Consider the following 15,456-nt stretch of genomic DNA (forward strand, 5'->3'; position numbering starts at 1 on the left):
TACGAGAATACTTTTACCTTTTTGGCCTTGAACGTATCAGTTGCGTTGCTGGCTATGCAGAGTCAAAAAGCTCTCAGATTTCATCAGAAATATGTTAATTTGTGTTCTGAAGATAAATAAAGGTCTTACCGGTTTGGAACGACATGAGAGTGATTAATTAATGACAGAATTTTCATTTTTGCTTGAACTGTCCCTTTAAACAACCACCCAGAACACCAGGAATCTAATTTAGAACCTTTTCTGAATGTTGTATTCTATCCTGGTCTCACATTCTGAAGACAAATCCTAAAAGGTTAGGAGAAGCTGGCAGTTTACCCCTTCGTCCTCTTTCTTTTCCTCACTTTTATGTCTCTCGATCTGTTTTTCTCTGTTTGCTCGGTCAGCAGTTAATAACCTAGCTGCAGTAGAGTGCAGGAGAGCTCATGTTTCCTCCCAGCACACCTCAGATATTTTCCCAGTGCACTGACTCAGCTTTCTGTTTAATGGCGGGACTGTCCCCAGCCCCCTCTATCAGCAGCAGCGTCCCAGCCACCTGATTGACTGTCTGCCCAGCTCCATTCCAGCTCTCCTCTCCTGTTTTAGCTCTCTGTCTATCACTATCTGCTTTCCCACTGGCTCTGTGACAAGCACTCTGGGCAAGTCATATCATATGTTTGGTTGTTTTGCTATTAAAATCATTAAAACCTGTTTACCAATGGGTTAAAATGAACGGATTTGTAGTATCTAAAACACCTTATATTAAACAGTTTAACGATTTAAATTACTGCTGCGCGATATACCGGTCTAAATGGTAAACCGGTTTGAATTACGCAAGTTTTTAAAAAAACACATACTGGTAAAAGTGCCTATAATTAACGTACACAACTTCGTTAATTGAGAGGAGATCACTGATAACTGCATACACTTCTCACTAATGGTTGGAAATCTTTTAGTACTATTAATAACACACAAATAATTAATTAACTGGGCAAATAAACCAACTGTAAACGGCCGTTAACAGAAGCCAGAGACGCAGAAGATGAACAAAAATACGAGGAAATACTGTAGCAGGCAGAGCAAGATCACTGTTCAAGATGCACAAAATATAAGAAGAAAATTCTAAATACTGAACTGGGGGTGAGGGGTATCTGAATGCACCTCTAAGGGGAACTATTGCATAAGCGCCACCCACTGTAAGAGAGCGAAATTGCATATCATTCACCCTGCCTGCTGTTTTTGTTTCATTCAAATGTTTTATTTAGCATATCACAAAGCAAAGGTCATTTTTTGCTTTACATTTTGACATCATACAATATAATTTACATGAAAACTGCTCATGCTGTATCCCAGCAAACACAGAACGTTCTCCTAATTTTTAGTTCCCATTTGGTTATTTTTTGAGAACAAAAAAATAGCATTCTGGGAACGTTATAATAACGTTCTAAAAAAAACTAACTTTTAGAATAACATTCTACAAACCAAAAACAAACCTTCTCGGAGCGTTAGAATAGCGCTTTACAAAACAAAAACTAACGTTTTGAGAACTAAAAACTATCATTCTGGGAATGTTAGATTAACATTCTTGGAACATTCTACAAATTAAAAACTAACGTTCTGGAAATGTTAAGAAAACTTTTCATGCTAACCAAAAACAAACCATAAAAACTAACGTTCTGGGAACCAAAAACTAACATTTTGGGAACATTCTGGAAACCAAAAATTGTTAGCTGGGCATGTAGCGTATTTCTTTGGATCGTGATTAAAAGTCGGGAAAAAACACAATAAACTGTCAATCCACCAGAATTCTGAAAATATATGTGATATGGATTTTTGGTCAAACCGCCCTGTGCTAATTTAGGTAAATTTGTTTCATTTAGGAATGTTAGAATATTTTTTACTGAAAAAGAAAACAGTGATAACAAATTTTTTTCTATAACCAAGAACACCAGTAAATTCTTTTGAGACAAAATTATCTAAATATTTAATTCATATTCGTTTTAAAGCTGTATATTCTTGTATGTCATAAATTACACTTTTACTTCATGTCATAAATGGTCTGTTTTTATATCTTTTAAGGAAACTAATATGTGACCCTGGGCCACAAAACCAGTCATAAGGGTCAGATTTATACACCAGAAAGCAGAATAAATAAGCTTTCCATTGACGTATGGTTTGTTAGGATAGGACATAATTTGGCCGAGATACAACTATTTGAAAATCTGGAATCTGAGGGTGCAAAAAATTTGAGAAAATCACCTTTAAAGTATTCGAAATGAAGTTTTTAGCAATGCATAGTACTAGTCAAAAATTAAGTTTGCAAAATATCTTTATATAACATTATCTTTACTTAATATCCTAATGATTTTTGGCATAAAAGAAAAATTTATCATTTTGACCCATACAATATATTGTTGGCTATTGCTTCAAATATACCCGTACTGGTTTTGTGGTGCAGGGTCACATATATAAAACAGCAACCTTTTGAGCTCTAAAATTTCATTAGAGATATACTGTTTCTCTTTTTTTTCTTTTTTTTCTTCATTTTTGCCTTCAATCCATTTATAACCCATTTCTTTAGGATGCTGAGTCATGTGAGGATGAGAAGAGAATAAGGGCATTTAGACTCTTGAAAACATTAGATTAAAAAGCACTCATGCCCTTGTTATCAGAGGCATGCTCTTCATGTCGTTCACACTGATGTTTTGCTGTTTGTCCATTTGCTCAAAATTATATGTGAATGTGTTTTTAATCTATTATTAGTCATATGAATGCATCAGGGCCAACCAGTCAGCTAAATGTGGAACAAATAATAATCAAGTGCATATTAAGTAACATGAATATCACTGACAGATGGACTATCTGTGATTCTCTAGCAGTTGCGTTTGGACTTTGCAGTGTCAGGATCTGGCCAGTCTTTACTAGCTTTCACCGGCTTGCCTTTAAGAGTTTTTCTTTCAGTTCTGTCGCTGTGTTCATTTCCTCTCTCTCCTTGTCGCTCTCTCATGGTAGCAAGTATGATTTAGCCACTTCACCCCCCTCCCCCAGTCCATTTACGATGACTCACCGTCCTTCCTCACACATGCAGAGAGAGCTGGAAAAAGGATTTGACAGCTTTCTGTGGTCATATGTTGCACCAACGCGGATGAGTAGGCCAAATTCATAATGCCGATGGGTGTGATTTCTCATTGAAACATTCATCGATTTGTTTTTCCACAAAACCCCAACACCTAAATCAGTTTTGACAGGTGTTGTTTCGAGAGTGGGACACAATAACTCAAGTAGGGCACTTCAGAATTTCCCTTGTATTTCAACAAATCAGTCAAGGATTACACTCAGTGACTTCAGTACACATCAATCCCAAATCTGCTTCTGGAAAGCTCAAGGCTAAAAATAGCACTCAGTTTAAACAATTTATAATCCAAGTTCAGATAACCCTGTGCCTACAGTTGAAACAACCAGCGATATTAACAAAGGAACTGAATTGTCCCCTGAAATTGATATCCAGGGGCATTTTTTACATTTGTGAGGGCAACTTTTATAATCACCTTACTATGCTGTCTTTAATTTAAATTACTTAAATGTACCCAATTACTTTAATCAGTATTTTAAACTGTTGTCAGTAACAGTACTGTTTAAAATTGTATCTAAATTATACATGTAAAACTAAAAGCTCATAGGGCTGCAATATTATGACAAAAATCATTATTGCTTTTTATATTGTAATAATAGTTATTAATAACAGTGTAGAAAACAATATAAAACATTTTTGTTTAGTTTGACTGGTGCGTTTTCAGTGCTGACTATTCTAAGCACCTCTGATTCGTGCATTTTCCTTGCTGACTAATCTAAGCGTCTCTGATTGGTGCATTTTCCGAGCTGACTAATCTAAGCACCTCTGATTCGTGCATTTTCCTTGCTGACTAATCTAAGCGCCTCTGATTGGTGCATTTTCTGCTTTGACTAATCTAAGCGCCTCTGATTGGTGCATTTTCTGTGCTGACTAATCTAAGCGCCTCTGATTGGTGCATTTTCTGTGCTGACTAATCTAAGCGCCTCTGATTGGTGCATTTTCTGTGCTGACTAATCTAAGCGCCTCTGATTGGTGCATTTTCCGTGCTGACTAATCTAAGCGCCTCTGATTGGTGCATTTTCTGTGCTGACTAATCTAAGCGCCTCTGATTGGTGCATTTTCTGTGCTGACTAATCTAAGCGCCTCTGATTCGTGCATTTTCCATGCTGACTAATCTAAGCGCCTCTGATTGGTGCATTTTCTGCTTTGACTAATCTAAGCGCCTCTGATTGGTGCATTTTCCGTGCTGACTAATCTAAGCGCCTCTGATTGGTGCATTTTCCGTGCTGACTAATCTAAGCGCCTCTGATTGGTGCATTTTCTGTGCTGACTAATCTAAGTGCCTTTGATTGGCACGTTGTCTGAGCTGACTAATCTAAGCACCTCTGGCCCGTTTTCAGCGCTGATTAATGTAAGCGCCTCTGATTGGTGCATTTTCAGTGCTGACTAATTTAAGCACCTTTGACTGGCTTGTTTTCAGCACGACTAAATTAAGTGACTCTGATACAACTCTGACAATTAAGTGACTCTGATACAATAAACACTACTTTTCGAACAGTTGCAGTAAGATTATTTAATGTTTTTGAAAGAAGTCTCTTACATTCAGTAATATTTTGAAATAATATTTCAGTTTAAAATAAATGTTTTCTATTTGAATATAATTCAAAATGTAAATATGTGTCATTTTACTGGTAGTATTTGTCAACAACTTCGGATGTTTTGTTTCCATCACGAGTCGATTTCATTACAGAAAGCAAGTCAAAACAGAGTGATGCTAGCGTTATAATACAAGATAAGTGTAGTGTCAGTAAAAGCGCCTTTGTTTCGGGGTCTCTTTGTGTCTGACATCACGTGACTGCCTGTGGCTGGTGACTGTCTGTGGCTGGTGACTGTCTGTGAAAACAGAAGAACATAGTGTTTTAGAAACAGTCTCTTGGTACTTCACATGTTGCTCAACTCCAAGAAACAGCCATTACTCTACGTCTGACAGCCCCATCAGCCCCGTCATTGGCTCTGTTCCATAGTCCATTAGCCAAAGCCGTTCATACAGAGCCTCTCCAGCCACAGGCACAATGCCGCCTACGGCCACTGGGTGTGTGAGAGTTATTGTGAGTGTCATCTGGGATGTTTTGGCTCTGAAATGACCTTTACTCCAATTAGAGGCAGTGAATGACATCTGGGTTGGGTTCCAACAGAAAGCTTTCGTTCATTCTTGTCTCTAACAAGCTTTTTGGACTGTGAAGCAAGCGGGAAGTGGAAGATGTCCAGAGAGTTCTTAGAAAAACTGTGTTGATGTTGTACTGTGTGTTGTGGAGGAAAAGCCATGTAACACGCTGTCAGCTGTTGACGGCTGGGACATAGATGGAGGATTTGTGTACGGAGAAAATGGAAAATACCTAGAAAATAAGAAATATGCACTAGACACACTGACACCCTGCAACTCTAATAAAAAATAATGCAATAAAGTAAAAAAAAATTTTTAGCTGTATAAAACAGCTTGTTTTGCTGCCTTATATTGCAAATTGGTCTTACCATATTATTTTAATGTATTATCTTAATTATGAACACACTAGTTTGTAGCGCACTGTTATGCGTCTTGTTATTTCCCTGTAGTGGCTAATGAAGAATAAGGTGGATACTCCATCTAAAACAATTTTAAACAGAATTTAGCAGATTACTTTACATTTATTATAGGCCTACATTCAGGTTGACCACAATAAAAGACTACACTGAAGATTTGTGAAAATCTTAAAAAATAAATAAATACATTTATATGTACATTTTAAATAAAACAAGAAAAAATACAAAAAATAATTTAATATAATTAAATTAATAATAAATACATGTAAAAACAACAAAGCCCAAAAAAGGATTAAAATGAAATGGAATTAAAAATAAATTTAAAAAAAAATATTTAAATATATATTTTATTGTATTATATTTTTTATGTTTGTGTATTTATTGACTTATTTTCATGTGTGAACTAGAAGCTTCTGTCAAATTTGAATAAGTTAAAAATAAAAAATAATAGTTAAATAATAAATAAATGTATATGTACGTTTTAAATAAAACAATTGAAATAAATAATAATAATAAAATAATTGAAATAAAAAAATACAATCATTTGATAATAATTCAATTAATAATAAATAAATGTAAAAACATACAACAAAGGCAAAAAAATATTAAAATGAAATAAAATAAAAAAAAATTAATAAAATTTTAATAATAAAACTTATAAAATCATAAAAATATTACATATCTAAAATTATATTTATTAATTATATAAATTATTTTGTTAAATTATATCAATTATTAATTGTATACTTTTTTATTCCCTCCTATTTTATTTTTATTGTCTGCTTCTTGGTTTCTTTGTGTGTTTAGTTTATTTATTTCTATGTGTGAACTGGAAGTTTCTGTCACCAAGATAAATTTAAATTTAAAAAAAAAACAAAAAAAACTAATAATAGATAAATGTTATATTTATTATATTTTATATTTAAATAAAACAATTGAAATAAATAATACTGAAATAATTTAAATTTTAAATATCAATTAAATTAATAATAAATAATGCAAATGACTGTACACTAGAGTACTGTACATTAATGATACTTAAGAATAATCTTCTAAAGAATACTATTGATTCTACTGAAGAATACACTGTTGCTCTCTCTGCCCCATTTCATTCTCACATTCCCTGTCATTCTCTATCTTAGGCGTTCAGACTCTCTTCCTTCCTCTGTGTTTTTTTTCGGTGGCATCTGACAGTTGTTTACCCTGACAGTGCAGTTTGGAACAGCCAGTGCTGTACTCCTCCGCCCAGCTCAAAGGCAACAGCAGCATTATGCAAGCTCCTCCAGTGTCCCTCACACTTTTTCTCGCTGCTAAAAATATTCACGGCATGCAGTTGCCTTTCAAACGATGTCCCCCACCCACATGTTGCTCCCACCAGAGAATATCACTGTTACCCTGATGTAATGTTTACTTTCATACCTTCTGCTATATCTGACGTGTTTTGTCAATTAGACCGGATCCTGTTACAAGATATCTGTATTTGTTTTCCTCATGGCTTGTATATAATGTACATAACAGAGATAAACATATTTGCTTTTCATACTCCATGTGCCCATGGAGCACATTTTGTGATATGCCCTGTTTGTGTCTTCCATAGCTTCCCAACATGTTTGGTGATCTCCGCTCCACTTTCATCGCATTCATGATTGGCTCATATGCCTCATCTGCTGTCACCTTCCCAGGAATAAAGGTAAATCTGAATCCCAGGTTTGACTTATTTAATAAGTCGATCTTAAATCAGTAATAATAATCATCATTGTTGCTCTATCAGGTGATTTACGATGTTGGGGTTGCCTTCATCACCATCCTTCTGGTGTGGGCTGGCTGTGCCGGCCTGGTCTTCATCAACTGCTTCTTCAATTGGCCACTCGAACCTTTCCCAGGACCCGAGGACATGGATTACACGTACGTATTTTAGTGTATCTGTACACTACCTTTAAAAAAATTGGAGTCAGTATGATGTATTTAAAGTCCCTTTACCATGATTTTGTTCGCTGTATCCATTAATTGAAGGTTTTGATGGAACGTAATTGACATATTGTCTAGCTCATGCTCAAACTTGTCTCTTTAACAGTGTGAAGATCAAGTTCAGCTGGCTGGGCTTTGACCATAAGATTACTGGGAAACAGTTCTACAGGCAGGTGACCACCGTTGGTCGGAGGTTGAGTGTTGGCAACTCAATGAAGAGCAATCCACAACAAATGGCCACACAAGAGGGCAATAAACTCTGCTTGTCAACCCTCGATCTAGAGGTCCAGTGCAAGTCTGAGGAGGAATGTAAGTATTGTTCTTACTGACATGTTTTGTAATGACCAGCCTTATTTTTGATGATCTGAAACCACATTAAAAACCAAGAACCTAGAAACCTTTTTAGGTTTTAGGAAATTTAAAACAAAGAAAAGTTATGAAAATGAGTAGGAGAAAATTCAGTCAAACTGGTCATGTCAGATGTTCTTGAACCAAACACATTTCATGTTAATTTTTCCGTTTAATTAATTTTAGATCATTCATATAGATTTGCTGATAAAAAAATAATAATAAAAAAAAAAAAACTGGGGTTCCGGCGCTTTAAGGCATTTAAGCCCATATGAAAAAATACATTATTTAGCAAGCCTGCAACCACCTAAATCAGTGATTCAAAAAAGTATTTTTGACAAATGCACATAATTTACCATAAAAATATGATGTTTTTAACGTTTATGACTGTTATAGTGCCAGCTGTGGTCCAATCTTCTTAAAACTTAGCTTGTTTAGAATCACCTGTCGCATGTGCTCACCAGGTTTTGTAAAGTTTTGAGTTTACCTTTAGGCTTTATAGGATTTTGGGTAAATTTGGACAGGCCAGAGTCCAAAGAATTGTACTGCAGTGTTTTTCTTTCAATTTGAGTGAAAGTAGGTTTTTTACATCTTCTCAATCATTTAACAAACGATTTGATTGACAGCAGTGGTTCTAGAGGCAAAATTGTCCGGAATGAGGAGATCTATCGTATGATATGAATATCGCGTGTATGTGCGAAAAACTATGCAATGTACAATCGTTTATGCTATTTAATTAAAAGTGCGATATCATCCCACCCAGTGGCCGATTTCTTTCAAATTTCTCACAGATATTTGGGGCTATGAGTCAAACAGGCCCACCAAGTTTTGTTCCAATCGACTTCTGTTAACCTTGTCTAACAGGTGCTCAATCTTCGTTGGCCAGTGGTGGTGATGTTTTTTGAGATTACAAATGTCCATATAGAAACTTGTGGTACTTTGCACTAAGACAGTGCACAGCGATTTTCATGTTGACAGGACAAATGTTTGTGTAGGTAGACCCGCCAAGTGGCCAAAATCTGCAAATTTTGTCCTGTGACCTTAAATTCAGTTTTTTTTTTATTGAAGATAAGATATTTCATTCCGTTCAGGAGTTATAGGCATTGTACTAAAAGTGGCCCTGCCCCTTTCGAACTTTTGCGATGACGAGTCGTATTATTCACTCTCCAGAAAATCTTTTTGCACTGGTTTGGTTCTGATCACGAAAAAAACCTAGGACTATTTAGCAAAAGTAGGTTTTTCAAAGAACTCAAAATACCTGAAAACTTTGCCAGGCTCATAAATGAATCTGGTTTAGGAGTTATGAGCAATTTCATACTTTTGATCGCTGTAGTGCCCCCCTCAGGCCGATTGGGGCGAGCCTTGGTGACATTGTAGACGGTGAGAGTACTACCATCCCTCCAAATTTCAAGTCTCTACGACTTACAGTTTGGTCTGCCCGATCAGTTTTACGTGGAGATTGCGGATCCTTGGCCATTCTAACAATTACAATAGAGCTAAAAATCATTTAAAATATTTTTAATAAAATAGAACTGATATTGTCATTGAGGTTCTATTTTAATGAGCTGGTGACGTGAGTGCCACCTGCCAAGTAATTTAAAGGGATAGTTCACCCAAAAATGACAAAAAATTCTGTCATTAGTTATTCACCCTCATGTCGTTCCAAACCCGTCAGTTGTGTTGCTGTCTATGCAGGGTCAGAAAGCACTCGGATTTCATCAAAAATTATCTGAACTTGTGTTCAGAAGATGAACAAAGTCTTATGTGTTTGGAACAGTAATTAATGATTTTTATTTTTGGGTGAGCTATCCCTTTAATTATAACGACAGAACAGTGGTAATTGGATTACCAGATCTCATTCGTTTCCATTGTTTTAAGTCCTTGTTCATCAAACTGAAGTAATTTATGTAATCCCGAATTTATGCATATTTTAGCAAAAACTGGACAGAACACCGAGAGACTTGGCTCTCGCCATTGTACAGCATCTTCCCCCTCACTGCGCACCGCTTGCCATCCAGACGTGCAGGGAATATTCGAGCAGACAGGGGGCGGTGTTAATGAACGGTCCTTAGTAAATCCCCTTTATTGGGCATGGGGATTCCTTCATTAGCCATACGCCCGGTTTCTGACATCTGGAGGCTGCCAAACCACTTGAGGCTGCAGACACACGCTGCGTTTGCACTTTGCTGCTACTAACCCAAATCTGTGTCGTGCAATTATTCCAAATTCACCTCAAACTTGTCAGAATGCAGCAAAAGTGCACTCACTCCCCACTGGCACTTTTTTTTGTGTTCTGCAGCCCTCGACGGGGCTCCCGGTGGGGCTCTTTTGTAGTAAACGGAGCGTGCAATCGGTTCAGACCGCGTTCCTGGAGGACCCATGACATTGGCGTACGTCTGGGGCTAAAATTGGCAGGGGTGAAGAAGGTGGCGAGGGAGAGGGCAGATAGAGACTCAGCTGGAGTTTGAGAAAGAGAGAGACTGATGCTGATCCCGTCTAACTGTCAACCATAGAGCACTAATGCCTTCACCACCCTGTGTTTCCATTACCGCAGTCAATTACTGTCTGACTCATTGCCGGCGGCTGGAAAAATGTGTGTGTATGTGTGTGAGTGTTTGTGTACTTAGACAAGTAATGAGGTAGTTTATTTGTGTGTGCACATGTGTTCCAGAGCATATCAGGTACGTTGAGGTCAGATTCCCAATGTACCAGGTAACAGGGACAGTAAAGGCCTCTCTAGTGCTCGTTGGTGCATTTATGGCACTCGAATTAGTGGATTATTAACATACCCAGACCCCCCGGCCTCTGTGTTACTGTGCCAGGCATTGAACTGTTGCCTGGCCGTCCAAACACCTGCAAAATTATTTTCCATGTAAACAGGACCCTGTTGACCCTACATGCTTTTGCCATTTTTAAAGGCATTGAGGCATTCTGCTTAAATTGAGATGGCCAAGTTTACAGTGGTTTTCTGTTTTTGGAAATGGCATGCAGTAAAAATGGGTGCATAATTGAGTCAGGCGTCCAATCACAGTGTACTAAAGGTGGGCGATCTGGCCAAAATCTTATTTAATAGCTTTATTAAATGTGTTTTTTCAGCCCAGTCCTTCATGCGGAGCATCTTTAGCCCCATATTCATGCTCAGCCTCATCACAATGTGTGTGACTCAGCTCCGTCTCATCTTCTACATGGGGGCCATGAACAACATTCTGGAGTCCCTTGCTGATGGAGACCTAAACAAAGGTATGTGTGTTTGACAAATACAATATGCTGCCTAACAAGTTGTCTGATGCTGCAGGCTAATAGTTGTTTTTGTTGCTCAAACGCTGAATGTCACCTATGGAGCAGAGTGCAACAATTGGTTTCCAGAAGTGAAGGTCCCATTTGTTTTCTCCATAGAGAAATAGATTTTTATGATGACATATCATAAAAAGTTTACATACACCTTGCAGAATCGGCAAAATGTCAATTATTTTACCAAAATAAAAGGGATAAAATGCATGTTATTTTTTATTTAGTACTGATCTGAAGCAGATATTTCACATAAAAGACATTTACATATACTCCACAATAAAAATTGAATTTATAAAAATGACCCCATTCAAAAGTTTACATACACGTGATTGTTAATACTGTGTTGTTACCTGAATGATCCACAGCTGTTTTTTTTGTTTAGTAGTAGTTGTTCATGAGTCTCTTGTTTGCCCTGAAAAATCTTTCGGCTCCCACAAATTTTCTGGTTTTTCAGCATTTTTGTGTATTTGAACCCTTTCCAACAATGACTGTATGACACTGAGATCCATCTTTTCATGCTGAGGACAGCTGAGAGACTCATATGCAACTGTTACAGAAGGTTCAAACACTCACTGATGCGCCAGAAGGAAAAACAATACATTAGGAGCTGGGGGTTGAAAACTTTTGAAGATTAGGGTAAATTTAACTTATTTTGTCTTCTGGGAAAAAAGTATATTCTGTAGCTTCTGAAAGGCAGTACTAAATGAAAAATATGTGACACTGAGACAAAATAAGAAAAATGTACACATCCTCATTCTGTTCAAAAGTTTTCACCCCCGGCTCTTAATTTCCTTCTGAAGCATCAGTGAGCGTTTAAATCTTCTGTAATAGTTGCATATGAGTCTTTCAGTTGTCCTCTGTGTGAAAAGATGGATCTCATGAACAGCAATCACTAAAAAAAAAAAAAAAAAAAAAAACAGGTATGGATCATTCAGGTAACAACACAGTATTAAGAATCAAGTGTATGTAAACTAAAAAAAAAATTAAAAACTATGTTCTCTTGTGGACTATATGTAAACATCTTTTATGTGAAATATCTTATTCAGGTCAGTATAAGTTCTAAAATAACATGCATTTTGTATGATCCCTCTTATTTTGGTAAAACAGGCGTATGTAAACTTTTGACTTCAACTGTATGTGTGATCTAAATCCTTAAAAAACAGATTTTTCATATACATTTTTTGATTCAAATCAAAGTTTGTAATATTATGACTCATCTTGTAGCTGTATGCCTTAGAACTCTTTAATGCCTATGGAGAAAATTAATGGGGGAAAAAACTAATTTAATTTAATATTAAAAAGGCTGTTCAAAACCACTGTTGCGCTCGAGTCTGTTCCTCTTACAGCTTCCTTTTTAAATGTTCTCTGATGCCACACGCAGTGATTGGCTGCCTAACACTATTAATCATGTGTTTAATATGTAGTCGGATGGCCACAGCAGGTTCACGTTGCTAATTCCTTGCTGTCTGTCTCTTGTCCTCTGTCTGCACTCTCTTCTGTCGTGCTGCTTGGTGTGTTTTTTCAGTGGAGAGGATGGAAATGGGTAAGACTACAGGCAAAATGAGATGCATTTTTGACTCACTCCTCTCACCCTACCCCCCACCATGTTCCTCCCTCCCTCCTTCCTCCTCCACCTTCATTTGACATTGATTCATGTTGTCATGTAAAAGCATGAACCCGGCCCTTGGTGGTTAGAGACTGATGTGATGCGTCTCAGTATAATGTCCATCCAATCATTCATCTGTCCAGCTAACCTTCATAGAAACAATTCACGAGTCATTCTATGAAATGGGTGTCTATGCCATTTCTAAATGCTGTAAATTTCAGATTTTATGAGACATAATATGTTTAAGTGGTAATAAATTACATTGTTCAATTTCAAGCTGTATTGATACATTTTAAAATATTGTAGTACACTACACTACCAGTCAAAAGTTTTTGAACAGTAAGATTTTTAATGTTTTTAAAGAAGTGTTTCCTGCTCACCAAGCCTGTATTTGATCCAAAGTACAGCAAAAACAGTAAACTTTTTAACAATTTTTACTATTAAAAACTATATTTACTATATATATATATATATATATATATTATTATCAGTATTTAAAACAGTTAAGTACTTTTTTTTTCAACATTATACCCTTCAAAAGCTTGGAGTCAGTATAATTATCATTATTATTATTTTTTTTTTTTTTGATAAAGAAATTATAGAAATGAATACTTTTATTTAGCAAGGATGCTTTAAATTGATCAAAAGTGATGATAAAGACATTTAAAAATGTAAAAAAAAAAAAAAAAATCTGTTTCAGATAAATGCTGTTCTTCTGGACTTTCTATTCATCCAAGAAACCTGAAAAAATTCTACTCAGCTGTTTTCAAAATAATAATTTTTTTTTTTGAGCAGTAAATCAGAATGATGCTAAAAATTCAGCTTTGAAATCACAGGAATAAATTACATTTTAAAATATATTCAAATAGAAAACAGTTATTTGAAAGAGTAAAAATATTTCAAAATTTTACTGTTTTTGCTGTGCTTTTTTTTTAAAAATTTAAAAAAAAAATTAAAAATCTTGACTGGTGGTGTATACTTTTATGTATTCGTTTATAAGTATATTTTATATATGTTTTGTATTTAATATATTATAGTATGTTTAATATATAAATACATTAATATATTGTCAGTTTAATTTGAATATAGGTGCATATAAATTACTTAGCGCTAATACTTTTACAATTTTGTCCACGTCTTTACTTATTAGTGATTTACTAACTTACCGAATGATAGCATATTTTTATAAAAATATCTGTTATTACAGAAGCGCATCATTTTTTGGTGGAATCATTAATTGGTGTAACAACCCTTAAAACAATGTTATAATTCAACTATATTTCTCTCAGTGAGCACGTACACATCAATCTTCGGGGTGCTACAGTTGCTGTGTCTCTTGACGGCCCCTGTGATCGGTTACGTCATGGATTGGAGGCTCAAAGAGTGTGAGGACGAAAATGAGAAACAAGTCGCAAAGTGAGTCTAACAATAAACCATTATGCTGCCTAATGCATCATTTTGACACTTACCGCCATCCAGTCCAACCATAATCATTATTTGATTACAAGCTTAATGTGGCATCGCATCTGTGTAATGCACTTATGGCTTTTTCCTTCAGGGATCCCACTCAGCCAAAGAAACGTGATAAACAGATCCAGAAGATCAGCAACGCCACCCGTGCGTTCATCTTCACAAATTTGCTGCTGGTCGGCTTCGGGGTAATCTGCCTGGTGCCCAATCTTCCTCTACAGGTAACTGAGTGCAAAACATCAGTCTTGTTGCCTGCAGGACGATTAAGTACCCAATAGGAGAGAAAGTGGTGCAGAGCCACTCACATGTCACTGCAGCGGATGCACTGGGATGTAGTAGCACAACAGCGCCCCTTAGTGGCAGCATTGACTAGCTAGTCATTATTTATGCATTACAAAAAGTAGGGTTATTTTTGCTTTGGGGATGAGCTGAGTAACCTTGTGTTTTTTTGTTTTCCCCCTAGATTTTGTCTTTTGTGTTGCACACCATTGTGAGAGGCTTCATTCACTCTGCCGTTGGTGGCTTGTATGCAGCTGTGTGAGTATGGCTTTGTGTTTCGGGTGGTGATTGGTGTTGCTTTTGATCATGATTAAAGAACAGTGTTTTTTTTTTTATGGGTGTAGGTACCCGTCTTCTCAGTTCGGCAGTCTGACGGGAATGCAGTCCCTTATTAGCGCACTTTTCGCATTGTTGCAACAGCCTCTCTTCATGGCCATGATGGGTCCCCTGGATGGAGATCCACTCTGGGTGAGCAGGCAGTCTATTATATTATGTACAATGTTTTCCATGCCTTTCCGTATATGGATTCACGCTTCAGGCACATCCCTACTCTGTTGCTAATATTTAAAGTGATAGTTGATCCTCAAATGAAAATTCTGTCCTCATTTACACTACCAGTCAAAAGTTTTAAGATTTTTAATGTTTTTTTAAAGAAGTCTCTTCTTCTCTCTAAGCCTGCATTTATTTAATCTGAAGTACAGCAAAAACAGTACATTTTTTGAAATATTTTTACTATTTAATGTTTTCTATTTGAATATATTATAAAACGTAATTTATTCCTGCGATCAAAGCTAATTTTTTTAGCATCATTACTCCAGTCACATGATCCTTCAGAAATCATTCTAATATGCTGATTTATTATTAT

At 36.3% G+C, this 15,456-nt stretch overlaps 1 protein-coding gene across 3 annotated transcripts in view; it reads left to right on the top strand.

Annotated features, from left to right (window-relative positions):
- Window positions 1-15,456, top strand: part of slc43a2a (solute carrier family 43 member 2a) — a 33,936-nt gene that overhangs the window by 14,228 nt on the left and 4,252 nt on the right. For 2 of the 3 annotated variants that reach the window (XM_051129138.1, XM_051129139.1), the window contains 9 exons: window positions 7,227-7,319; window positions 7,401-7,534; window positions 7,704-7,906; window positions 11,042-11,185; window positions 12,762-12,779; window positions 14,132-14,258; window positions 14,401-14,533; window positions 14,776-14,849; window positions 14,936-15,059. In XM_051129138.1, the coding sequence (XP_050985095.1) occupies window positions 7,227-7,319; window positions 7,401-7,534; window positions 7,704-7,906; window positions 11,042-11,185; window positions 12,762-12,779; window positions 14,132-14,258; window positions 14,401-14,533; window positions 14,776-14,849; window positions 14,936-15,059 (1,050 nt within the window). The remainder of the gene's footprint in view (window positions 1-7,226; window positions 7,320-7,400; window positions 7,535-7,703; window positions 7,907-11,041; window positions 11,186-12,761; window positions 12,780-14,131; window positions 14,259-14,400; window positions 14,534-14,775; window positions 14,850-14,935; window positions 15,060-15,456) is intronic. The other variant, XM_051129140.1, reaches the window with a different exon arrangement.

The sequence above is a fragment of the Labeo rohita genome, chromosome 15, assembly GCF_022985175.1.
Source record: "Labeo rohita strain BAU-BD-2019 chromosome 15, IGBB_LRoh.1.0, whole genome shotgun sequence".
Classification (NCBI taxonomy): domain Eukaryota; kingdom Metazoa; phylum Chordata; class Actinopteri; order Cypriniformes; family Cyprinidae; genus Labeo; species Labeo rohita.